General features: G+C 45.2%; 2 protein-coding genes across 3 annotated transcripts in view; one reads left to right on the top strand and one right to left on the bottom strand.

Moving 5' to 3' along the window:
• DMTF1 (cyclin D binding myb like transcription factor 1) overlaps positions 1-16,707 on the top strand; it is a 30,015-nt gene extending 13,308 nt beyond the window's left edge. For both annotated transcript variants that reach the window (XM_075723011.1, XM_075723004.1), the window contains 11 exons: positions 407-564; positions 1,407-1,439; positions 2,598-2,707; positions 3,147-3,375; positions 5,073-5,224; positions 6,722-6,937; positions 9,328-9,413; positions 10,044-10,205; positions 11,137-11,523; positions 14,369-14,516; positions 15,335-16,707. In XM_075723011.1, coding sequence (XP_075579126.1) covers positions 407-564; positions 1,407-1,439; positions 2,598-2,707; positions 3,147-3,375; positions 5,073-5,224; positions 6,722-6,937; positions 9,328-9,413; positions 10,044-10,205; positions 11,137-11,523; positions 14,369-14,516; positions 15,335-15,444 — 1,791 coding nt within the window. In that variant the 3' untranslated portion in view covers positions 15,445-16,707. The remainder of the gene's footprint in view (positions 1-406; positions 565-1,406; positions 1,440-2,597; positions 2,708-3,146; positions 3,376-5,072; positions 5,225-6,721; positions 6,938-9,327; positions 9,414-10,043; positions 10,206-11,136; positions 11,524-14,368; positions 14,517-15,334) is intronic.
• A 363-nt stretch (positions 16,708-17,070) lies between these two features.
• Positions 17,071-25,920, bottom strand: TMEM243 (transmembrane protein 243). The gene is made up of 4 exons (XM_075727784.1): positions 25,843-25,920; positions 19,391-19,441; positions 18,418-18,522; positions 17,071-17,193 (listed from the first exon to the last, which is right to left on the bottom strand). Exons 1-4 carry the CDS (start codon positions 25,918-25,920, stop codon positions 17,071-17,073), a joined length of 357 nt encoding a protein of 118 aa, XP_075583899.1.

Raw genomic sequence — 25,920 nt, 5'->3', positions numbered from 1 at the left:
ATAAATAATATCTAAAATTATGTAATAAATTGATATAGCACTTTTTGACAACCTTCCACTGTATAACCCCAGGATAATTCCACCAGAGTATATTTGCCATGCTGTTCTAAATGATGCTTCAATTTTTGATCTTCAGATAGACCCTGGACAGATTTTTTCTAAATGTAGATGAAAGTTAAAGCTTCTGTGTCTACCTGGACTCCAGTGTAAAAAAAGCTAGTGTTCAAGTGTTTGTGTTTGAGGTAGCAAATTCATAAATACTCAGTTTAGCTTTTGGACTGTAGTATTTGAGATACATGGAAAGTTGCATAGGCTTCAGTTCTTAAGTTTTCTACTTCTTGATTTCTAGGAGTTTATCTAAGGTGTTTTGTTTGTGGTTTTTTTATTTTTAAATGCTTTCTTCTAGGCCCGTGGAATAAAAGATGCCACTGAAATTATATTTGAAATGTCAAAAGATGAGAGAAAAGATTTCTACAGGACAATAGCTTGGGGTCTGAATCGGCCTCTCTTTGCTGTCTATAGAAGAGTTCTTCGCATGTATGATGACAGAAACCATGTTGGAAAGTATGAAAACCTCTAATGCTGCATGGTTTTATTGGTATGAGTAGGGTCATGTATTTAACGTTTGACATGTTTTATGTGAGACAGAAGATTCTAGCCAAACAGACCTAGCTCTTCCTAACCGTAAGTCACCTCTGCTGAATTCTGGTAGATCAACCTTGACAATAGTTGTGTTAAATTGATGGTATCCACAACTTTAAAAGAAAACAAACAAACACAAAAAACCCAAAGGTGCAGAGAGGATTCTGATATGATTAGAAGACTTGGACACAAGCATGGATCTGCTGATATGTATTTTCTTTCTATAACTGTCACCTTGAGCTAACTGAGCTTCATCCCTGTGCCCTTGGTTTGCCCATGTGTAAAGCAGTGGGTATGGCGCCATCCAGAAGTGCTGAAAAGGATGTTAGATTTTAGTTTGAAAGGTAGTTGAGAATTAAAAATACCAAATACCATCTCAATGCTGATTTTTTTTTTTTTTTTTTAATGGAAAGTGAGCCTTATGGTGATTGTGAATTGAGAGAGGAAAGAAGAAAAATAGCTGTTTATTTGAGAGACTAATACACAAAATTCTAATTCTGCTCTTAGTGCAGGATCACCAAGAATGAGGAATTTTGCTGGCAAATGAGAGGAATGTTAGCCCAGATAAGCTTAGAAATGCACTAATGTGGAAAATGGCATTGGTTCTTCACGTTCTTTCAAAGCTTTCAGTCAGATTGTTCCTTATCGCTGAAATTCCTTAATCTCTTGTAACTAAATGTGTACTGTGTGGTTAGTAAAGCAAAAATCCTTATTCTGTGTGTTTTCTGTTTAAAATAATGTCTTTTAATTTACCCGTTGTTTAGGTATACTCCTGAGGAAATTGAAAAGCTTAAAGAGTAAGTATTTTTATTAATAAGGTCACACTACCTTGTTTATATTTAGTAGCTTGAGTAGTTTTTACTGGTTTTGTTACATGAAGTCACTGAAAAGTTACGAGTAAGTTTGACTGCTCTGACTCTATCAGAAAATAGTGGTCACTAAATTAATCTAAAGAGAAATGAAACTACATTTGTATTTTTTTTTTTTTAATTTTCTAATGTATATTCAGGACGTAAGCAATACGCAACAAAGGTCTAAAGCAAGCCTTCTGTTGAAACTAGTGATATTTCAGATTTTTACAAGCACAGTCAACATCTGCAGTTATGTTTCTGAAAAACAGAAATTCCCTTTCTTTAGGAAACCTGAGCAAAGGTTATTTCTAAAGACAGTGGCAGGTCAAGGGTAGGATCTCCCCTATGAAGTATTGGAGAGATACAGAACTTGTCAGTAAGGCTCTTTGATTTTGACTATGAGCCTGATAGATCAAGGAGGAGGGGCTGCAGATTTTATCTCCTCTTGTAGCTTTCCAGGGTTGAGCAGTCTGAGGAAACCATGTTGGACTGAAGGAAGGAAGGGAGTATATTTCGTTATGCTGATGGATATGCTTGGATCAATTTAGCTGGTTGTGTCATTCACAAGGTGCCTGTGGTTCCAGATGTGTCAGAGGTAGCCGTGGCTCAACATGTTAAGCAACCTGTTGTCATGTGTAGGAGGAAAATAATAGTTAAAATTATGAACATGATTATGCAGTGTTTTGCCTCATTTAAACTGATGCCTGGGTTTTCATAGGGCATTATTTAGATTTCTCAAGTGATCTCTATACCACCTGAAAATCCTTGAGGAACTTGCGTAGAATGGATGTTGCTGTTTATCTAAACATTCATATTGTATTTAACGCAGTAATTAAGCCTTACAGCATTCCTGCAAGACAGTTAGATATTAAACAATTTATAATTGAGGATCCTGTGGCTTAGCTGGCCCAAAAGGCTTCTAGAAACAGATAGAAAAATTAGCAGCGATGATAGAAAATATGTTAATACTGTAGTATCAAAGTGGCTCCCCATTTTGTCTTTAAGCCTGTAAAGTGCACATTTATCCTGTTTTTATTAGAGCGTATTTGATATTTTGGTAATCTCTTAACTGAATAGAGTGCTAATGAGCATGTTTCTATTTAGGCTGAGAATAAAGCATGGTAACGATTGGGCCACTATAGGAGCTGCACTGGGGAGAAGTGCTTCATCTGTAAAAGATCGATGTAGATTGATGAAAGATACCTGCAATACAGGTGAGGTAAATGCTGGTGTCACTAATGGATATTCTAGTTAAAACTCTGTCACCTTTGCCTTTGTCAGTGGTGTTTTCAGAGATGTGTAACTCTGAACGTACAATGAGGAACTTACAGTGTGAAATCTGGGGACATTTTTAGAAAGTATTTGGTATAGGTTTCTCCAGTTTCACTTCTTAAAGATCAGAACATTCAGTTTATTTTGCAGTTCATTATCCATCATATGTTTATGCCACTGGAGCGTATTTTATTGAGATGGATTAAAAAGTACTTTCCCTTTTGTTTAATGTTTATAAACATACACTGTATATTTGGTGTCAATTAAGAGACAGATGCACTTTAGGAGTAAAGTATTGTTTGTTTTGTAGTGTATATAGTTACGGATCAGAACAGAGGGTGTCTGCTGTTACTTAAGTTGGAGGGGTTTTCTCTCTTTCAGGAAAGTGGACGGAGAAAGAAGAAAAAAGACTAGCAGAAGTAGTGCATGAGCTGACTAGCACAGAACCAGGTGACATTGTCACACAAGGTGTCTCGTGGGCTGCCGTAGCAGAACGGGTTGGGACGCGCTCTGAAAAGCAGTGCCGCTCTAAATGGCTCAACTATCTCAACTGGAAACAAAGTGGGGGCACTGAGTGGACCAAGGAAGATGAGATAAATCTGATCTTGAGGTTTGTTTTTTTTAGTTACTTTTAAAGGTTTGTAATACATGATGCTAGCGGGATTCCATTGGGGTCCCTTTTGCTGGTTTCTTAGACACTAAAAACTCTAGAACCCTCCAAAAATCACTGCTGTGTTTACAGTTCCCAGAGATTTATTATTGAACATATTTTTTGTTTTTTGTTTTTTTAGTGAATGTTAGTGTTCGTGAAAGGTGTCAGATTGAAAACCCTGGAGACTGAAGTCTTCTTTATTCCACATAAAAGGTACAGCACAGGCAGCAACCGTGCAAGCTTCCCACACGTTGCCCCACCAATGCGCTTTAACCCTTAACTGGAGGGTAGTTCAGTCTCCCTGCCCGTTCAGTCCTTGGCCTCTCTGCTGAGATGACCAACAAGGGTCAAGTGTGGTGGTGTCTGTGATGTGTGGACATCTTGTCTGCAAAGAACTAAACCTAGACTGCAAATTAATTTCATGTAGGCCACCAAACACTGATTGGATAGCATCTTTGACTACATTTGAACTGGCAACCTGGTAGTAACTTTGGAAATCTTTTGCTCTCTCCAGTCGTCCTCCCATTCTGAATGCCTTTAACTCAGGCTTTTTAGCCAGTGGATTTTTATGGGTTGGTAGTTTGGGTTGGGAATAAAAAGCCAAGACATTTAGGGAATCTAAACATTATTTACAGAGCAATATTTACTAATTCACTGAAGCTGTTTGACTTGAACTCAAAATGAGGAACCTGATTCCACATTTCAGAATGTGCTGGTTATCTGGTTATAATTCTTAATATTTCTGTACAAATGGTATCTCTTTTGGTCTGTCCAGATATCTTTAATTCATCCTACAGGGTAGTTTGGTTTGGGTAGCTTTTTTCTTTTTTCCCTTTTTGTTTTTTGGGTTTTTTTTTTGTTGTTGGGTTTTTAGCTAGCACGAGTATTTAGTGCTCTTTCTTGCTTTGTGAAGAGAACTTTTCTTAACTTTCACAAAAATTTTTTCCCTCTCACTGTTCACCTCTCTTTCATATGCTCCAGGTACACATGAGCTGGAGGCAATTCGGAGATATTTATAGTATTCAGACAGATTCTGGTAGAATCCAGTATGTGCATAACATCTGCCAAAATTACGTGAAGACTGTCCCTTACCTGGAGAGCCTAATGGGATTGATTTATGAGAAACTGTTTAATACTGTAGTTAACTTCATCTACTTTGGCTAAGAAGCATCTGAGAGGAGGCAAAAAGCTGTTAAGGATGGTTGAGTGTTACTTAGGAGAAAACAGAAGTAAATATCATAACATGAAATTAATTAAGTGAAAGTTCAGAGTGAATCTCAGGAAATATTTCCGGCCTTGGAGATATGTTTGGGGAATGGTTTTCCAAAGAGAAAAGATGCAAGTACTATCATTTGGAATGCTTCACAATAATCTGATCAAAGCCCTAATGTATGTGTAAATAAGGAGAATAATCCTGCATGGCAAGGAGATGGACTGGATCATCTAACAGGTCTAGTCCATCTTCTGTTTATGATTCTGCTTGACCTCTGGCAGCGTGGAGCCTTGGAAGCCTGTGTCGATTCATGAGCTCTGGTGGACCATTCACTAGCATGCCATTTTGCCGCTGTTACGTGTGACAAGACCGGAGATGTACAACATCCCTTCCAGTCTGGAGGGTAGTTTCTAACAGGTAAATATTTTCTGTATCCTGCCAGGATAGCGGAACTTGAAGTTTCTGATGAAAATGACATCAATTGGGATTTGCTAGCTGAAGGATGGAGTAGTGTCCGCTCACCACAATGGCTTCGGAGTAAATGGTGGACCATTAAAAGACAGATTGCAAACCACAAAGATGTTTCATTCCCTGGTAATGTACTACTTGCACACTTCTCTTCTGAAAACTCCTTTCACAAATGTCAAAGGAATAAGGCTGCATTTTATTGTCTACTTACAGCATTTCTGGCCAAAGAGCACATTGCTGCTTTGCTGGAAGTTACTGGCCCCTTGGATCTGCTGGCTGAATTGCTCCTACAAGCAATCCTTAAGTGTTTCAGTTGAAACAAGCCAAGCTGACGTATACAACTAAACAGTAGATTTTGCCAACTCCCCTTACTTTGGCTAAAGTGAGAGCGTGTATATAAGCAGCTCAGCTGGCAGATCTCAGATGATGATGATCTTTGGTATGGAGGGCAGTGACCTCTTCAGGTGGAAGAGGATATGTATCTGGAGCCTAACAGTATCATCTCAGGTCAGATGTTACCTTTAAAATGTTAAAATGTAATTTGTGTGAGGTGCTGAACCTTAGCTGTATACAGAACCTAGATCTATTAGCTGCACAGCGAGGAGGAGAGGAGGAATTGGGAGTATAAAGCTCCGCAGATACATGTCTCATAGCTCTCATTCTTGGTCAGAGAAACTGGTGCCTGAGCCAAAGGGTATTTCAGTCTCCATGACCTTCAGTCCTCCTTTCTTCTGTCTTGGGGAGAGGAAAAAAAAAATCAGAGAGATTAGTCATGTCATAATGAAAGGTGTAATTTAATGGACACTTCTGCTGTGGTCGTCAGTGTAGTTATATATTAGTCATGCTTGGAGGGTGCAGTTGAGAGGGTAGGCCTGTAATGCTTAATATGGTATAAACCATACTTAATAGACAGTTGTTGCATCAAATAATTGATAGTTTAAATACACCACTGCATCAACAGGATCCCCTCTCTTTCCACAGACAAAATGTCATGCTGTCAATAGTGGGAGATGTTTAGCAATTAGCTGTATTGAGTGGTAGAAAAGCAGAGGCCTCAGCTTTTGTAACCTTATATATGTCAAGTACTCCCTCAGTGGGACGAGAGAGATCATAAGGAAGAAAGGTGGGCATTTTTATTGGAGCAGTGGGCTGCTTCATGCACAAAGAATTGCAGTGTAGGCGCTGAGGGATTAATTCTGTCTCTTGCTCCCTATTTCCAGTGACACTTTGGTCAACCTCTTGAACAAATCCACTTCCATCTTTTGTAAGATTGGGGGGTTTATTTCTGATAGCAGCATTACACAGCTAGTGATACTGGCACTTGATTTTAACTTGGGGATGTACCATACATGTTCTTAGAGAGGTGCAAAATTTTATGAGCTTTTCTTTTTTTTTGCCCCAAGTGTCCTAAAATGTCTCGGTTCCTTGAGAAAATCAAGTTCACTCCAGTAGTTGACTATAAATGTGTTTTATGTTTTTTCTAGTTGATATATCTCTGTAAATTGTTTAGGTTCCAAATTCAGAAGGATTTTTGGTTACTTTTTCCATCTTGGATAAATCTCACAAGCAGAATTTCAAATGTGCATCTTCAACATGCTTTAGCATAAGTATTCTTTCTCTCAGTGCTGATAAAGGGTCTTAAACAACTCCATGAGAACCAAAAAAACAATCCAGGGCACCAGCTTTCGGAGAACAAATCTGGAAGTGGATTACCAAATGCTAATTCCAGTTCGGGGGTTCAGCACGTGCAGATTCGAGTGGCTCGCTTAGAGGAGAACACAGGGAACGCACCAAGTCCTATGGCAGCTTTGCAGATTCCAGTCCAGATTACGCATGTCTGTAAGTAGCTGAAACAAACAACTTGCTGTCCTCTAACGAAACCTGAAGCTTTCTTATGTTAAGGTGGTGAAGGAGGAGTGGGCATGTCTTAAAGAATTTTACTAATTCTGCTTTGGTTTTCCCGTAACTTCAGATTAAGGGTTTCTGGATTCCATTTACCCGTTTCTAACTTCGTTAGGCAAACGTAGATATTACTGTGACAGTAGTACCAAGAGGCTGCAATTGGAGTGCCTGGACATAGGGGTTGTAGGTGTCTGCATGCACACAAGACCTTGCCATATAGCGCATATACGCAAGCCTCTTAATGAAAATGCAGTGTGTGTGTGTGCGTGTATATATATACATGTGTTTATTCCTTAAGTTTCTTCTGGTAGCTCTTGTCCAGAACAATGAATATCATGTACAAGATCTCCTTTTGTAAAATATATACACTGCTGTCCCTAAGTTCTGATGAAGGACACTGAAGGCAAGGTGTATAATGTGTTTTTCTAGTCCTGCTCTGTATTATGCAGTTATTTCTAGGCACAAACACTCTGGAAAGTATTAGCTGCTGAGTCACACTGATGATCTGCTCTAACTGCTGTATTTTTTTTTTAAGTTGGTGCTTCCCATCCTCTTAAGGATGAACTTTGCTCATTATCAAACATTTATTACCAGGTCTACTTTGATTGTAGTGCTTCTTGTTTGTTTTTAGAACTGATCTTATTAAGTAACTCCAGTCACTCCAATCTGGTCACCCCATATGCAGCCTGTCGTCTCCATTGTCTACTATTTTGCACTGTTTGTCATTTGTGAATTTTATTTGGAAAATTTAGTGCTTCAGTCTTGCTGATGGCAAAATTAGTTAATCAGGCTAAGAACTGCCTATTCAGACTATGACCAGATAGGCATTTGGTAGACAAGATTTTGTTTACAATTTGATTGTATTAGCCTATCCTAATCTACTAAGTGCCATCTTCATTTTATCTGGTTTATTTCTTAATTAAAATGTCACGCAATACCAAGCGAAGAACTTTTTATCTGTAGTAAAACATCAATGGTCTCATATTTTCAACCAAGCTTGGTCAAAGCTATTGGGTTTTGATGAGCAGGCAAAAAGTGCTGGTATTCTGTAACCTTTAGTCCTTTCTGAATTGAATCTGGGAATGGTTATTTTGTGATGTCACTTGCCCCTGTCTGCCGAACAAGCCTTTTTCCCCATTTTAGTCTGCTTTCCTGAAGAATTTCTGTTCGTGTAATCCAAGTGAGTTTTGTGTAGTGTCTTCTCTGTCTGTTTCCCAATCTCCTGAGAGCTGAACCCATTAGCCAGTTTCAGCTGCATTTGATAGAAGGCTCAAGGTTTGCAAGGGGTAATTCCTGTAAGCTTCATGAACATAACTGGCTAGGTAACAGACAAGCCACACTTTACAGGTGTCTGCTACTACGTGCCAGGAAATCTGCAGCAGGAAACCTTAAACATGCCACTACAATAATAAAAGCTTTAAAATCGGAGTTTGTATCTTCTTAAGAGACCAAAATCAGTCTACCTTGAAGCCACAGAGTCTGAGATAGCCAGGTTTCCAGTGCTTGGAGCACTGCTGTCATGATGTAGGTCTTTTGCCCTTTTGGTATTTATGGAATTACTGCATAATCCCAGGAAAAGTATTAATTTGCCTCCAGCTTTCTGGAACTTGGGAGGTTTTTAAGAGTAAGTAAAAATCATAATTATGGTTCTGAATAGGTTTTTTGATACCTTATAAAGCCTTGAGTATGAGCTGTTTGGACCTGATCTTGAAATGTCTGACATGTAAACTGTTTTCAGTGCTTCTCTTTGTTACTTTTAGAATTAATGGCGATAATTGCATAAATAATTACACACTTCTAGTAAGAATACTTACAGCTTTGATACATTGCAATCATAACACACAGGGTAGGCAAATATCTTGGGGAGCACCTGATGTTTCACAGTGGTGGTCATACTGTGGAGGACAGAAAAGGTTAAAAATTAAAAAAAAAAAAAGGTCTGTAGGAAACATAGCAATATTAAACCTGACACCAGTTTAAAACCAATAATACATGATCCAAAGGATATAATTATAGCAGAACCTCTTATGAATCTCATTACAAAAAGTAATTAGATCACATCAGATAACTTTGTCTGCTTTTATCCCTGTGCACTAAAACGATACTTTCTTTCTTTCTTTTGCTCTTTTGGATTGTAGAATGCCCTCTTTAAATAGTATTGTATCTTGGGTACCAATTAGAGAACCTTGTCATTAGGATTGTAGCCAGTTTTCTTATTACTGGAATTAACAGTACCCTGCTATGTAGTATTATAGTATATTATGCTCTCTGCAGGGCTGAAACATTTTGGTTTACCTACTTTTTCTTTTTTTTTCTTCCTTTTGCAGCTTCAACTGATTCCCCTGCTGCTACTGTTGACTCTGAGACAATAACACTAAACAGTGGAACACTACAGACCTTTGAGATTCTTCCAGTAAGTAACAGAGAACTGATACTTGGTACTGTGTTTCTTCTTTTAAGTACAGCTACTTCTTAAACTATGGAACTGTGCATTTCCCAAAAAAAACCCAGTTCTCAAGTGGAAAGAGGAAGACATCTAAAACTTGAAGTTCAAAGCAAAATGTATTTCTAGAAGTGTAATTCATTAGGGCTGTGGAGTAAAATGTGAGTTACAGTTATATGCTTTAAATGTGTCTTAATGCCTTAGTGCTATGAAGTTTTCCTTTGTGCTTCTTGGTTTTTTGTTCAAATCTGACATAACGGAGCCAGAGGAAGCTCCCAGCAAGTAAAGATTGTCTCAGTTCCATTGTACTGTAATTTATAGCACAGTTTCTCTTTCATCTCAGTGTTAAGTTGAATTTGTTCCGTACTTACGTGCTGATTGACTCTTGGCCTTAATACTTGTCTTGGTAGCCTAAGGCTATAGATGAGTTTCTTTCTTGAGTGCAGTACAGCAATCAGTGCAGAAGGGATTGGATTTGTTTGTTTGTTTTCCGGGGGAGTTACAGTTAGGCTAGTTCATGTAAATAAGCATGCTCTGAGTGCTCGGTGTGGCTCAGGAAGACAGTGTGTTTGGGTATTAAACTTGTGTGGTCTTTTGTAGTCTTTCCATCTCCAGCCGACTGGAACACCAGGTACATACTTACTACAGACAAGCTCAAGCCAAGGCCTTCCTTTAACACTGACAACTAGTCCTACCATGACCCTAACAGCTGCTGCTGCCGCTCCAGCCTCCCCAGAACAGATCATAGTTCATGCCTTATCGGTATGTATTTTGAGCAGTGAAAAGACTGGAGTTTGGGCAGCTGGGGGGAGGGGAAGATAATAATGCAGGCCCCTATATGTCCATATTAAATTTGCAAAGCCATTCTTAAGTCATAGAATCGTAGAATTGTTTAGGTTGGAAAAGACCTTTAAGATCATCCAGTCCAACCATTAACCTAACACTACCAAGTCCACCACTAAACCAATTAAGGGTAAAGTAATAATTAATTTCATGCTTCCTGGCTTGGTGGCTGGATTATTTTTTAATGAAAGTAAAACTAGAATAATCATAACAGTGTTACTTTGCTTAAAATACTGAGGAGTGAGAATTTCTTTTTTTGTATTGTTTTTAAAAAGCAGCTTCAAGTGGCTTCAAAACTTAGCTTAGTAAGCAGCTTAGGTCTTACTGTGGCTGAACATGAGGTCTCCATCTAGTGGCTTGCCCCGCAGCAAAACAAAATACTATGGTCTCCTGATGTTTCCAGTTACTATCACAAATGAGTATTGGTGTTCACAAAAATTGCATAGCAGTGGCAGTATTACTTCTTATTAGAGGGAGGGAAGGGGAAGCAAACTGGAGATTGAATAACAAAAGTGATGCAAAATTCGGGGAAAAAATCCTCTGATCTTTTGAATCTACAGTGATCCTCACCCGAACAGTTGCCTCTTTCATATTACATATTTACTTTATTTGTGACTTAAAGAATAGTTGACACCAAATTCAGTCTACAAATTCATCATTTAAGGCCAGGAAAGGTCAACAGGTGATCTGGGCTGACACACTATATATGTAAAACTCTAAATTACACTTAGTAATGAGTTCTTTGAATCCTTTTGCTTTTACTTGCTGAAGGATTTGAAGATACTTGGAGGAAAATCTCTTGACTTTTTTTGGTTTTGTTTGTGTCTCTTTTTGCAAATACTGCTTACAGCCAGAGCATTTGTTAAATACAAGTGACAACGTCACAGTGCAGTGCCACACGCCAAGTGTCATAATCCGCACCGTTGCTGCTGAAGATATCTCCTCCTCCGTCACTCAGGCAGAACTTACTGTTGATTCAGATATTCAGTCAGCTGACCTGACAGATCCTCCCAATACCCTAGAAACAAATACTTTCCCCGATGATATCCATCAGTCCAAGCTGAGTGATGAAGAACAGTCAGCCTACAATGAAGATGATGCCTCCAAATTCAGCAGCAGGAATAGTAGTGAACTGATGGATGGAGTTATGGTAAGAACCGAGGAGGAGATTTCAGATGCTAGCCTGAAACAGGAAGAGGATTCTCACTCTGATTTACCCAGCACTTACGTTACTGAGGTAAGGGAGTTGATGATACCTGGTATTTTCTCCATTTCTGTATGGAGAACGATTTCTTTGCATCTTTGACCTTTATGTTAAGCTATTCATATGAAATACATCAGTGCTTTCATGTATATCATAGTTACACAAGTATTTTTTTCAGATCCTCTATCCTTGAGCTTCATTAATATGTTACGGGTGTGAAAGTGATAGCATTTAATTTGGTACTAAGGCTTGTATTTTACTTTGTCTGGAGCATCGAATACCTCGCTAGCTGTGGAGTTGCTTCACTACTCAGGGTACTTTTGCGTGATGACTGTGGAAAGCAGGAATATTAGTGGCACCGAACAGTTGCCTTCATGTGATTACTATTTGATGATGCTGCTTCAAACTAGGCTGTTAATTGTCCAACACACATACTTTACAGGTAGATAGACTGCTGAGCAGGGGAGGTGGAGGTAGAGTATTTAGTTTTTGCTCTATGAATCTAATAACATATTTTGAGGAGCACCACAGGTTCCATTTTTGAGGCCTTCTATTAAACATACTACTCCAAGTAAGTATCTGTTAAATTGGAATTTGAAGAATTAAGCGCTTATTTCTCTCTCTGGCCTCAGTTTTATTCAGCTCCAACACCTGAGATGCAGAAATGAGTTTATCCAAATCATTTCAGGCATTTGGATTGTTTATACTAAATTCCTCCATCTTTCAGTTGCTGGAACTATGATAATGAGTAAGTCAAGGAAAATACTGATGCTAAAAAGAAGATAACTCTCTGTAGTGGGTAGCAAATACCTCTTTCCTTAGAAGCTGGACAGTCTAACCTTGATGAGGTTAGACTGCGGAAAGAGATGAGTTAGGTTCAAATCCCCCATCCTGTTGTCTAGAACACTGTGCTCTACAGTTGCTGTAATTTTGCTTTATCAGTCTTGAAAATCCATTGTTGATATGTGTTGACTTTGTTAGGCTTTGTCTTTGAAAATTTTTATAATAGACACTGGATATCCAGTATGCTTTTACAAAGAGGAGGATCTTTGTACGTCTCAACAGTCTCCTACTACAGAAGCGTTTGAATCCTGAATACATCCGAAGATGGGGGTTATTCTTCCATTTTCCTCTTTCTTGTCTTATGGTTGGCATACTTGTGATAAAATTCTCAACAGCTGAGGCAGCCCATCAGCTTTCTACTCTCAGTTTAAAATTCCAGCTTCTCAAGGTAGAATTAGCAAACTTTTGCTAGAAACCTAGTCCCTAATTAAATGTTGTAGAAATCACTTATGGCTAGCAGGATATGAAGAGGTTGAAGCTTTTTCTATGCTGAAAAACAAACTGAGTTTGTAATTCTACTTTGCCTTACACTTCTAGTCAGATTCAAATTTGACATGTGTATTTAAATTCTAGGAAATAGAATCACTCACAGACGGTTCACTAAGTGAAAAGTTACTCTAGAAAGACATGCCTAGATTTTGCTTTCTTTAAGTCAGTGTTATTTTTACGCACTTGTCAGTATTGTATTGTCACTGTGGGTTTGGGTAGTGTGAAGCAGGCAGTCATGCTGCAGGGTTTTTTTTATTTCTGGCTGGGAAAGGTGCCCATTTGCCACAATGGCTTCTTTAGTTTTTCACACCTCCTTTTCCCAGTTTCAAGCCTTGCAACATAACTGCTTATCATGCGCAGGTTCCGCTGTGCTCTCTGCAGAAAGCTGCTTTTGCAGGTCAGGCACACTGTGCCTTGCATGAATGGGTATGCGTTTGGACCCAGTCTAATTCACTGAGCTGCAGCACAGGTAGTCCCCTGCTCTTCAGCAGCACCAGGGAAGGGGTTTTCAGGCAGTTGCCTTTGCAAAAACATTGGGAAACTACGTAGGAAATTAAGTTTTGCTATAACTAGGTGGAGGAACTTCAGGATTTTCTTCAACAGAGAGGGCTGTAACTTCTCCCAGACATTTCCTGCTCCCTCTGAAAACAGTGATAAATCCAGGTACCTTCCATTCTGCCAGCAGCATTTGCTGGCATTCTGCATCAGTGATGCCTGAAGCTTGAACAAACCTTACGCGCGTTACATACAAAAACTGGAATCCAAATATCTCTGCTTATTCTGGCAGTACTACCTAGGATGTCTTTTCACTGCGTTTGCAGAACCAGGAGTCTGCCGGAGTGTGCTGTGACACTGAGTAAGCCATTACTGCCATTCCAGTACTACAAGAGCCAGGGAAGGGGGAGTAGCAGCAGCTATTACAGGACTGGAAGAGAGCAGGGGTATTGACAACCTGTACCTGGAAGGAATCAGTGTGTTGCCAATTTTTTGATATAATGAGGTTCAGCTAAAAAAGTTTGGAGCCAACCTACAGTCAGTGAGTGAGACGGCAATTAAAATGCGTCTTTTGAGCTCTGTGTTCAGTAGTTAACACTTGACACGGAAGTAGGTCTTGTGAAACTAGGTATTAAGATCAGGTAAAGCTATTGTGTTTGTGGAGCTGGTAAGTACTATAAAGGTATTGCTTCAGTATCTCAGAACATCTACGCAAGTAGTGGAAAAGCTTTATTATTCCTCTTTATAGACAGAACATTTGACTTAAAAGAGAACATTTTATCACCACCTTGCAGACTCTCCTTTCCTCTCCCCCTGCCCTCATACTGCTCACGGGGTAGAATTCTTCTCATCTTTAGATGCCTGCACTAGGATGAAATATGTCCTATACATGCTGAAGTAAATTAGCTCAGATGCTGACGTTTCCATTTAACAAGAGGAAATTCATCCAGGGAGTCTATTGCTTACTATGGAGTATGGCTGAGCGAAGCAGGTTTTTCTGTTTATGCTACCAAGAGTACATTTTCATGTCCTGTTCTTCTGTGTTGCGCAGGACCTGGGTTCTCCAACGATAGAAGAACAAGTTGATCAGCCTACAATAGATGATGAGACTGTGCTTATTGTTCCTTCTTCCCATGGTTTTATCCAGGCAACAGATGATATAGACAGCGAATCAGTCTTGCCCCTGACAACTCTAACAGGTATGACAGTCGCTTCATTTGGTTGATGCTGGAGCTAGGATTCATTAAAGCAGTATGGCATTTTTGACTTCCTGTAAACAACGCTTTGCAGATCCTTACTTTCTCTTAAATAATTTTCCATGTCATTGCTACAAAACTTTAAGCAAGTTGTTTACCCAACTGTGGTATCAGCAGAAGTGGAAGCAAGTTCCACTGAACCTTGTGGGAAAAGCATTAGAACAGCAGCTGCTTCATCACTTGCTGAGCTGTTTCCACCACCCTTGAGCCTTGAATTAGTACACATAGGCTAATAAGTAACTCACTCTTTAGTGTGCATTTCTTCATGCCTGGTGCTTGAATGAAATTTGTTTCTTATTTGAGAGAAGACCAGAGGCATCAGAAATGCACTTGATGCCTCTCATGGTGAGAGGCTGGGCTATTTGGGGGGGGTGTTTGCACAGCGCTCGCCTGGAAGGGTTTGCTAGCTTGTGCTGTGCTTCCCGATGCCAAGAGTCATCTCAGACTTGAAAGCAGCACAGATATATTCTCCCACTGCTGCACCTAGCAAATACTCCTTTCCAGGGGAAGGATCTCGTTGCAGAGCCATCAGAGGGTCAGCACTAGGCCTGATACAGTATACCTGATGTGAGTCACACCAGTTGAATCCATATTAGTCATAGCTTACCTTGAAACTAGAAATTGAGAACTGCCTAGTTTGAGCAACATTGCTTAAACTTGGTTAAAATCCCAGGCTGCGTTTTCTGTCTCTTAAGTGTGTATTTTATATCTTGTTATAATGGCACAGTAAGTAATAGTTTTAATATACTGTGTCTTGACAGATCCTATCCTACAACATCACGGAGATGGGTCACACATTATTGGCTCATCGTTGGGCAGTCCTGACTCAGAAGATTCAAAGGATGTTGAAGATTTAGTGAGCTGTCACTGAGAAGCAGTAATCGTGTCCATTTTCTATTGACCATGTTCGCATTGTGAAATTAGTTACAACCCTGTGCCACATTTCCAAAGAAAGCAGTCAGTCCGTGTCTTTAAACAGAAACTTCCAGTTTGAAGTGACTACAGTGCACTTTCTCTGCTCAGGCTATTTACCTCATTTGTAAAGAGTTCCAGAGCAGCCAGCTGAAGCCTGATGTCCTGCGTCTCAGCTGAGGTGTTTCAGTGTTTTAAAGAACCTCTGTTGCAGTGCTCACTGCTGGGATCCACGTGGTCAATTCTGATCTGACTTGTTACTGGTGTGCTGAACGGCGCATCTGGAAGACTGGACAGAAGTCAAGGATTGTGGACTGTAGCCTCTTAGTGCCGCAGCAGGAATTAGTTTGCACATGTTTCATGAAGAATGGGTGAGAATTTCTGCACTTACTGACTCTTGTAATACATGGAGTAAGAGACTGTTACATTTCCGGAAGAAATGTATTCCATCAAAGAGTTCAGGGAGCAAGGGCAGCATCATGAAGAAATGGTCTGTATTCCCATCTCATCTGGCTTGTTACTACGTCTATGGCATAAGAAGACACAGATGCTTATGGGACTTGTCTGGTCTGCTTGTTCCTGCGGAGTCCGTTGCTGGCAATGGACAGAGCTCAGAAAGATCACTTGTGGAAAATCTTTTTTTTTTTTTTTTCTTTGTTCTTTTCCTTCATCACTACAGCAAGCTGAATAAAAAGGGAAGGGCTATGAGAAAGGGAAGCTACTGGGACCCACCAGCCTCCCTCCACAAGCTTGTAACGTCTTTGAAGATTGTTGTGAGTAGGCTGGAATATTTTTCTCTCTCGCTGTTTACATGACACTACCAGCCACCTCTCCAGAGGTGATTTATGCAGCAAGTTAGTAGATGGGGGGTGGTGCGGAGGTGGCAAAGTCTTGGAGAAATAGCTCTGTGAGAATTTGGGCATAGGGCCCCGAGGCAAAGGAAGCCACTTAATTCCTACATTCAAGGGTTTGAAACAGACACTAGGCTGAGAGCAGCCTGTTAGCTAGGGATCGAGAGGAAAAAGCTATAGCAACTAAAGACTCATGTATAAATTATTTTATTTATTTCTGTAATTAGCTCTTCATAATCAAGAGTTGGTCTTTTTCAGTCTGTGGTTTTGTTAATGTGAAAAATAAGTTGTAGTTTCAAATGGTTGCCTAGGGAACAGAAATAATTGTATATTCAGTTTAAACGAAATAAAGAGTATTTGTCTTACGTAACTGTAAGATGCCATTTATTTATACTGCTACAGATCCTTGCAATGCTGCAGTTTATTTGTACAGTAATAAAAAAATGCATTTTTTTCCAAAATGAAAAAGCTTGTGCCATTCTGAAACATCAGTACAACTGGGATGTTCATTAAGTGCAACAGTAGCTCTTCAAAAAAAGCAGAATGTCACGTCTTATGGCAATAATTCTCCCCAACAAGAGGGACATTACATATACATTTACATGAAAATCATGTACTGATTTATCCTTGCACAACCCACTTCTTTCAGGCTGATTGTCCTCACTTAAATGTCTCGGGCTGAGCTGAAAGCAGTCTGACACAGTAGCATCATTGCTGGGTATTCCCAGTGTCCATCATTTGCCCACTTCATGGAAGTACAGGTTGGCACATATACATAACATGACGATAGAAAATAAAATATAGTAAATTAGGTTCCTAAATTTAGGTTCCAGGTCTCCTTGTCGATACCAGTAGATCTAGAAGAGAGAAGGAGCTTGTATTACTTAAAAATGCCAAGTACTTCCAAGGCAGCTTTCTATAGAAATTTAACTGGTAACTTCTAGAAGTTGGGTTTGGTTTTGTTTGTTTTTTCTGTAAAACAACCCAGCTTCATCTGACTAGAGAAGACTAGGTGTAGAGTCCAGCTAATTTTCTTAACAATTAAGAAATACCACGTATGTTTTCTTAGCATGCTTGTGGAATTCACAAACAAGAATTTTGCAAGGCTGTTTGTGAAACTAGGGTGCCGGGTTAGCTATGAAGACATGGGTTATCTTGTCAGCTTTCATGAAGAGCGTGGGTGGGTTGGTTGGTTTGGTTTTTTAAACGCTCAAAACTGGCTACGCTCCAGTCGATGAGGACAAGCGTCAGGTTTTGCACTACGCAATCTATCTTGGGCAGTCGTGGCTACCAGCCGTAGAAGCAGAAGCTGGGACTAACCAGGCACCAGAGAGCCCCTTCCCAGCTTACCCAGCAGCGAGGGGCAGGAGCTCAGGGCTGCGACCATTCCAGGTCGCAGCTGGAGGAAGGAGAATGCTCCAAGTACGAAAGGCTGCAGCAGAGGAAGGAGCCGCTGCTGTCCCTGCCCGTGGCAGGGGGGTTGGACAGATGATAAGTGAAGGTCCCTTCCAACCAAAACCATTCTATGAACTCCGACCTGCCAGTTCCCTTTGCCAGCGCTTGGGACCAACTCTTGGGAGGTCGCAACTGTTGAGTAGAGGAACCTCCACTACAACCCTGAGGAAATGCTACGTGCTGTAGCTTCCTGCCACTGTCACGCACCCTGTGCCTCCAAGGTCACTGACTTCGGCAAATGCCTGGCTGGCCCCACCGCTTTGAGTTCGTGTGTTCTGCTCCACCCCTAGGCTGCTGCAGTACGGTCCATCTCCGCACTCCCCTCTCACTGCTCTGCTCTCCAATTCCCTGCTTTGTCTCCACTGGCAGCCACGGGTGGCATTGTCACAGAGGTGACAAGTCTTGCATCACAGCTGCTCTGCAGAAGTTGGCTTAGTTCACACGCTTACTCTGCAGTAAATACGAAACTGCTTACCACTCTTGCATTGTCAACTTGTTTTATGGAGGCAGGAAAGCTTTTCTAGGAGAGTGTAAAAAAGAAGGCGGCACCACATAAAGCAGATTTTATTCAGATTTCATCCTGTCATAGACTTAAAAGCTCGTACGGCAGACGTGGCGGTACTTACAAGTATGCCAGCAGAAATGCAACACAAGGAGATGCAGAAAGCAAAAAATATATTCACAGGTTTTGGAGGTAGTTGCGGGAAGACAAAAGCACTGATTAGAGTGACCTGTATGGAGGAAAACAAAGATGAAGACTTTGCTCTCGCCTGCGAGGAGAGGCTCGCCCCCACGGCTGGCGTACCGCAGCGCTCGCATCCAGGGCCGCACGCCCCTCCCTGCTCTTCAACTCCCACCCCATGAAGAGCTGGAGGGAAATGTAAAATTCTAGAGGAAAGTCGCTTTGAAGCAACTGCAGCCTTAGAGGGATGGGGAAAAAAAAGGATGAAAGCTTTCCTGCTCTGGCTTGTTGCTGGAAACCATCCTCCAAGTACCCCTAAAGCCAGCAGGCACGGGGGTGCACGCTGCCCGTGGAGGAGCATCCCCTCAGCCAAGCTTTCCACCAGCTGGCACCTGGCTCTCCCTGCCGCCTCCCTGCACCGCAGCTCGCAAACGATGCTGCCGCCACGGACCGCGGGACTGATGCTCTCCAGTCGCGATGGCGTTGGGTTTGTCTTTAAAGCCTGGGGAAAGCATAGCTCGAGACAAAGTGACAAACTTTGGAAAAACTCCTATAAGCCATAAATAGGAGAGATAAATCCTAAATAGAAGGAAATATGGAGAAGCAAACACTTTTCCTGGGTCATAAACACTTTGTCATCTCACGCAGCCTCACGTTCAGCTGGGATGGACAATCTGCCCATGGCCTTGGGGCTTTTTATTGCACAGCCAGATCTTAAAGCATGGCTTGAAGAAAGGTATTCTCCTTCTCGTGTTGTCAAAGAGTTTCAAAAGTCAGATGCACCCCAGAGTGACTGCCTGGGTCCCAAACTACAGCCTGCTCAGTTGGTAAAGTTTCGCTGCCTGTGTTGGGGAGGAACTCTGGTTTTCACCCCGTCCCCTAAGGGAGGCACGAAACACAGGATGGGAGATACTTACTAGAAGCAGCACGGACGTTAAGCCGCCAACAACTAGATTGATGACTCTGTCCTGAAGAGAAGAGAGGACAGTTACACACACACCTTGCCAAAAAAAAACCAAAAAACCCCACATAAAACAGGCTGGTAACCAACAACGCCCAGAGCACCGCATCAGCCAGCACCTGTACTATCCCCAGCACACCCAGCAGCACCGTCGAGGCGCTCAGCTCTGCCACGCGGGAAGGGTTCCCTTCCTCCGACTCCACGGACCTCAGGGAGGTTGTGCTGGCCAAGTCCTTGCGCAGCAGGTTTGCCCGTTTGCAACTGGCTTCTTTGCTATGTCCAAATCCATTACAGTTGTGCAAATCCTTTTTAAAAATTTTTAAAAAGTGGGAGTGCACAGATGGAGGTTGTCAGAAAAAGCTTATTTTAGCCTCAGTGCCTGAAAACAAATAGCTTGATAGTGTCTTAGGTGGGAATTTGTGGGCTGCTGGGAAGGAGCTGAAGTGTTCCCTGTACCCCAAATGTCCCCCCCTAACACCAGCAGACCTGAACACGCCTCATGGTGGCCCTGCGTGGACAGACACATATACCCCCCCGACTTCTTTTTGCTGCTTCCCATCAGTATAAAACACTCGGCTAGGAGGAGACAACCTTTTTGCACCTGGGAAGAGGCGTCCCTCGGTGTCAGCATCGCAATCCCACCCCAGATGGCATCAGGGCAGGGACCAGCAGTGGCACCGGGCTGCGTGACCGCGGGCTCCGAGGCGCGCCCAGGGCAGGCCCCCGTACCGAGGCACTCGCTGGAGTGAGAAACGACCTGATGCACAAGGAGAACACTGCCGTCCCTGCCAGGACACCTGCCTCCTGCCTTTCTTCGTGGTGGTGTTCTGAATATAAACATTTATCGCCGAAGTCAGGCTGGGTGTAACACCCCAGACAGCTGGCTCCCCAAATAAAATGCTAGAGCAGCAGCTACAGCAGAAAAGATGTGCAGAGAGAAAAAAAACCCAGAACTTCACTTAATTATACTGAGAGTCATTAGGTAGGTACATTTAAAAGAAAGTGAGAAAAGAGTTCGAGCAGTGAAAGCATCTTGCCAGAGACATCCCAGCCAGCAGGCAGGGCAACCCAGGTTTCCCTCCACCTGGTCTTGCACCCTTCTGCCCTCATAGCATTACATTTTGGAAGATGATTTGTAGCAGGAGAAGCCCCAGGTCATGAAGAAGTAACGCAGGGCAGCAGCGGGGCAGGAGGAGAGAGCAGAGGAGGAGGCGGAGAGCAAAGCACGCTCTTGCAGGAGCGCACCAGCCCTGACCTACGGCGCGGTGGAGCTCGGGTGCCCGAGGTTGTGGTTCAGTAACAGGTGGATGCTGTGCCCTGGTCTTGTTCAGCTCCAAGGGGAAGGACCACAGCAAGCAGACTCTTTAAAACCTCTTCTATTAGTCCCCAGCTCCTCTGCATAGAACCAGACCGTTTATGTTCCTGCAGCTCAGAGGCCCCAAGCCGTGGGGGCACGGCAATGGCTGCAGCAGTGGGAAGTGACCCACCCCCGTAGGAAATCGTCACCAACACCCCCGCACAAAGTCCCCGCCAGCCAGGCACAAACCCCTTCTCACCAGCGTTTCCGCATGTGGTGTCGGCGATACAACAGCAGCCTCTGGGAGCCATCTACGAGGTACCCACCACCGACCCCAAATAATGAGCTAAGAGAAGTAACTGCAGGCAAGTAACAGAAGCAACGGGACAAAATGCAAGCACGCTACCTCCACGAGAGCACACTGCGACAGCTCAGCTGGGCTCCTCCACCTAAGCTAAAATAAAATAATTAAAGGACTCAAAGCTAGCTTTAATCTAGACGGTATGTGGAAAGGCCCTTACCCTCAAAAGCAACTCCGGTACCAGGAGAGGACGGCGTTTTTGCTCTGCCCTTGCCCTGCAGACCCGGCTGAGCCCACCAAGGTGATTTTATGGAGGGGGACCAGAGTTTGCATTCGGGCTCGGCTCCCCAAGGACAAAAAGGCTGGCAGGAGGTGAGCAGCGGGATCCCTTCTCCCTTTGGGCTGTGGGGAGATGGGTTTCGAACAGCAGAGGAAGAGGAGGGAAAGCCGAGGAGCCGGCTGCAGAGCAGCAGTGGGTGGCCACCCCGTACAGGTAACCTGGTGAGCGCGCGGTCACAGCCAGCTCCCCACGGAGAGGCTCAGAGGGACGGACACACGGTCGCACACCTACGGACAGGATACACCATCCAGAAACTCAGCCGTGATTAGGTCTCTCCTAACTAGAGACCTGGAGGGTGGCAATTTTAAGATGGGGAGAATTCACCCATTTCGCCAGGACAGAGACTGGTCTGCTGGGAGAAAGCGGCGGGGTCAGACTCCATGGTGACCACGGAGCGTTCCTCTCTGCCTATTTTAGGGGGTGCGGGAGAGAGCGTCCCCCTGGCACAGGGACCTCTCATGTCACGCCGCCGAGTGATGGGCATCGTGGCGACGGCTGGATCGGGTACAGATGCCGGCAGTGGAGCAGCTTTGCCGCGTGGCAGCCAGTCCCTGCGGGTCAGGGCATCCCCTTCCCTGTGCTTAAACCCGCGGTCGCTAAAATTTTCCAAATGCGCCACCGGCAGAAGGTGGTATTTCAGGATCTGGAGATAAGAGCCACTGATCCTGAAATCCCAGGCTTGGCAAAGCGGCGAGAGGCTGTATTCCCCAGTGCCCGCTGACACTTCAGCCCCAGGCAGCTTAGCACAGCAAAAAGGTTAAAAATACACAAGCAGAGGCCAAGACGGCTAAAGGGATTGGGGATGACGGAGCCTTTCACCTCCGCGCCGTGTCCCGAGCGCGCAGCCCAGCCGGGGCAGAGGCTTGTGGATACCAGGCACGCAGAAACGGGCTGTGACGACGTGCGTCCTACAAGCCATGTCACCCAGCTGGCACAGCCAGCTCTTACAACCAGCACAGCTGATGCAGGGAGGATTTTTCTCCAGCATCACAATGTATTATGACAGCTGCTAGAGTAAAAAGACCAAAAAAAAAAAAAAAGCAGCGTGCACACCAAAGCAGTGAGCATGCAGGCTGCTGGGGGTCACCTGCACCGGCTCAGGGTGCTCGCACACGGACACTAACTTCTGATACAGCCCAGCAGCGCGCGATGCGCTGATGGGGATCCCCGTTCAGCCAGCCGGCAGCCGAGATGTAGTGAGCTGTTCCTGATGAATTCCACGTGTCAGCATTGCACAAGCTGCGTTTTGAAACAGGAGGGTCTCTGCCCTCTCCCCCTGCTCCGGGGAGGGTGTTGCAGGGGCTGGAGGCACCCGGCTGGCCCCAGGGACCTGCTGCGGTGCAGAGGTCTCCCTCCAGCTGCCTCTGGGCAAGGCAGACAAGGTCAGGAAGCATCAAGTCCTCGCAAAGCAGGAGGGCACAGTCCAGGATCCTTTGGGATCCAGGTCAGGGTTACTCTGCGCAACAGGGAAACCGAGGCAGGACTGAGGGTGTATCCGCACCGCTGTGCCCGCAGCACAGGCTTTGACAGAGCGACAGCTTTGTTCTTCACCCTGTTCCAGCTCGGTACCTTGCATCCTCCAAGACAGCAGCTTGCAGGCTGAGCCCACGGGGCACAAGCTCCCGGCAGAGGCTTGGCCAGGACGGGGGAACGGGCTGGTCCCCTGGAGGGTGGGTGCCGGGTGGCATCTCTGCAGGCATGACGGAAAAGCCATTTTTATGCCTTACGTCAACAAGTCCAGATGGTCAGCAGCAATCGCAGCGAGACGCCAGCCCAGTGCGGCCATAGGGGATACCTTAATCTGGTGCCACATTAAACTCCGTGGAATAGCAGACAGTATACGCTATAGGTGAGAAGAGCTGTGCTCAGGACCACGCTGGCCACCCTCCTGCTTCAAGACACAGGGCTCAACAGCTCCTCACTGCCATCTTGGGGGCTCAGTCTCTATTGCCTTCTGCTTCCAAACCGCAGCCATTAACACCCACCTGTTTATATTTAAATGCTCCCATCACAGAAGAACCCAAGTAGCTTCTACTTCCAACTTCGCTCCCAAGAAGTCCTGCATCTGTGGTGCTCCGTCTCCCGTCGCCTTTCTGCTCGTGCCTTTGCTTTGCATCATCTCATACCCACTCGCTGCCAGCGCTGCTTCCCCAAGTAACCACAGCTGAATCCACAGCGCTTGGCATTCATCAGCATCGTCTTGCTACGCTCTCCCTTCCCACCAGAGACGGTTTTGGTACCAGCTTGCCCCCAACCTCTGCTCGGCAGCCGGCACGGGAGGGCGAGCTCGGCAGGAGCAGCAGGACCACGGCAGGGGAAGGAGAGCAATGCTGCTGCCCGGCTCCCTCGTCCCCACAGCCTGGCTCTAGCCCCAGAGCCACCAGCCTGGAGACCCGGAGAGCGTAAGAAGGCAAGAAGAGGGCATCCCCATCTCTACATCCATCTCCAACTGCTGGCAACAGCGCAAGACCCCCTATTTGGGCGCAGGGCTTCCTGGGGCACGAGCACTGCCCCTGCCCCCCACCACGGCCTCGTGCCCACCCCGAGCAGAGGGTCCCGGGCTGCCAGCACCGGCCATCACTTGCAGAGACCCAAAAGCGGAGCCAGGACCCGGCCAGGTGCGCTTCTCCCAGCAGACCTGCTCCCGTTTTAAGGCAAAGTTTAGCTTCACTGTTTCCAAGACGGAACATTTCCAGCTCTGGACCTCACCAGCGTCTGTCTCTAAGCAACCCCAGTGAATCACGGAGGAAACCCCCCCCGGCCAGCGCAGCGATCCCTTGTCCGTCGGACACGGCTACGGCAGCGAGAGACCACCAGCCACTGCCGGTCCCGCTTCAAAAACAGCCGGGGGGCCGCAGGAGATAGGCAGGGGGTGATGTGCGGGACACCGGATCCCTGTTCGAACCTGGGAACTGGAATTAGCATCCCATGTTTATTGCTTACCACTCTCCTTCACGAGCGGAGCCGCAGCCAGAGAGAGCCGGGAGGCTGGGGACTGAAGGCTTGACCTGGGCTGGAAAGTTTGGTGTTTGCCTGCTGGGATCACTGCCCAGCTCCAAAGTCCCCACCCCTGGAAGTTTCCCAAAATCCCCGGCCAAGGATCAGCCATCGGAACCCCCGCAGAGGGCACTGTGGTGGAAGTCCCCTCTCCTCCAGCGCTTCCCATCAGGGCTGGCACCCGCCGGCGGAGACACCCGTCCCCCCGCAGTTCAGCCTCTCGGGGTCCCACCTGTCCTCCTCCTATCCCACATCATTCTGTTCTTCCCCCCAAATCTGGCTGGTATCACTTTATTTACGTTTTTATTAAACATTATCATGTCAGCAGCATTTCCCAGTATTTAGGGGGGAGGGACGATGCATTTTATACGCTTTTGTGAATAACTTAGCGCGATTTCAGCCCGCGCCCCTCCAAACCCACGCGCACGGTGACGGGTCACCTCTCCTAACAGGACAAACGCCAAGGCAGGAACCGCCGTCACCCCGCTGGAAACCCCCGTCACCCCGGGGAGCCCCCTCCCCAGCGCAGCCCCCCGAAGCGGACGCCGACCCGCGGCAGCGCCGACGGCCGAGCGGCTGACGGGGATCGACACCTGCAGAGCCGGCACCGCCGCGCGTCAGCCGCCGAGGGAAAAAATTAATTACCGGGAGAGCGCCAAAAGCAGCCCCCCCCCATCCCCAGCCAAGCAAAGAGCCCCCCCAGAATTGGCGAGGTGCAGCTCGGGGTGCTGCGGGCCCGGGCCCCGCTTTGGGGGGCTGCAGGGCCACACGCACCCGGCCGGGGCACCCTGGCCCCTTCGAGGGTCCCCCGGCCCCGGCTGCCCCCGGGGGCCTGGGGAAGGGGGGGTGGTTTGGGGGGGATTATTTGGAAGTTTATTCCTTGGGGGGGGGGGGGTGTTTTGGGAGTTTCTTTTTTATTTGGGGAGGGGGTCTTGCTTTGGGGGATTGTTCTGGGGATGTGGTTTCTTTTTTTTTTTTTAAATTAGGGTTTTTTTGTTTGGGGTGGTTTTGATGGATTATTTTTGTTTTGGGCACTGATCAGGAAAGGTTCGCTTTTGTTTTATTTTGTGGGTTTTTTTTTTTTTTAATAATTCTGGCAATCTGAGGGGTTTGTTTTGGAATTTGGGGGGCTCCTATATTTTTCCCAGTGGGGTGCAGCTTTGCTGTCGCTTTACTGTTTTTTGATGCTGTTGGGGCGGGATACGCTGTCTTATTTTACGGGGTGGGTTTTCCTTTTTCAACGTGTCGGCAGGATTCGGGCAGGTTCCTTGCCGTGTCAGGCTGCCCGCGGTGCTCGTTGCTCTGCCTGAGACCGGGGAGGGCTGCCCTTACCGGGGGGGTTCGTTCATTATCGGGGGGCATTAAGGCGGGGGTGGGGGGGGCGCTTGCTGCTGCATTTTCCCATCGGGGGTTTATTGGGGGGCCCGGGGAGCCCCTGCGGGAGCGCTGGTCCCGCCCCGCCGCAGCGCTTACCCTGGCCGAGGTCTCCCCGAAGAGCGGCCGGTTGTCGGGCCCGCCGGTGCCGTAGCCGCGGGCGGCGAAGGCCTCCAT

The sequence above is a fragment of the Pelecanus crispus genome, chromosome 1 (assembly GCF_030463565.1).
Source record: "Pelecanus crispus isolate bPelCri1 chromosome 1, bPelCri1.pri, whole genome shotgun sequence".
NCBI classification, from domain to species: Eukaryota; Metazoa; Chordata; class Aves; order Pelecaniformes; family Pelecanidae; genus Pelecanus; species Pelecanus crispus.
This window is presented reverse-complemented; position numbering and strand designations above follow the sequence as displayed.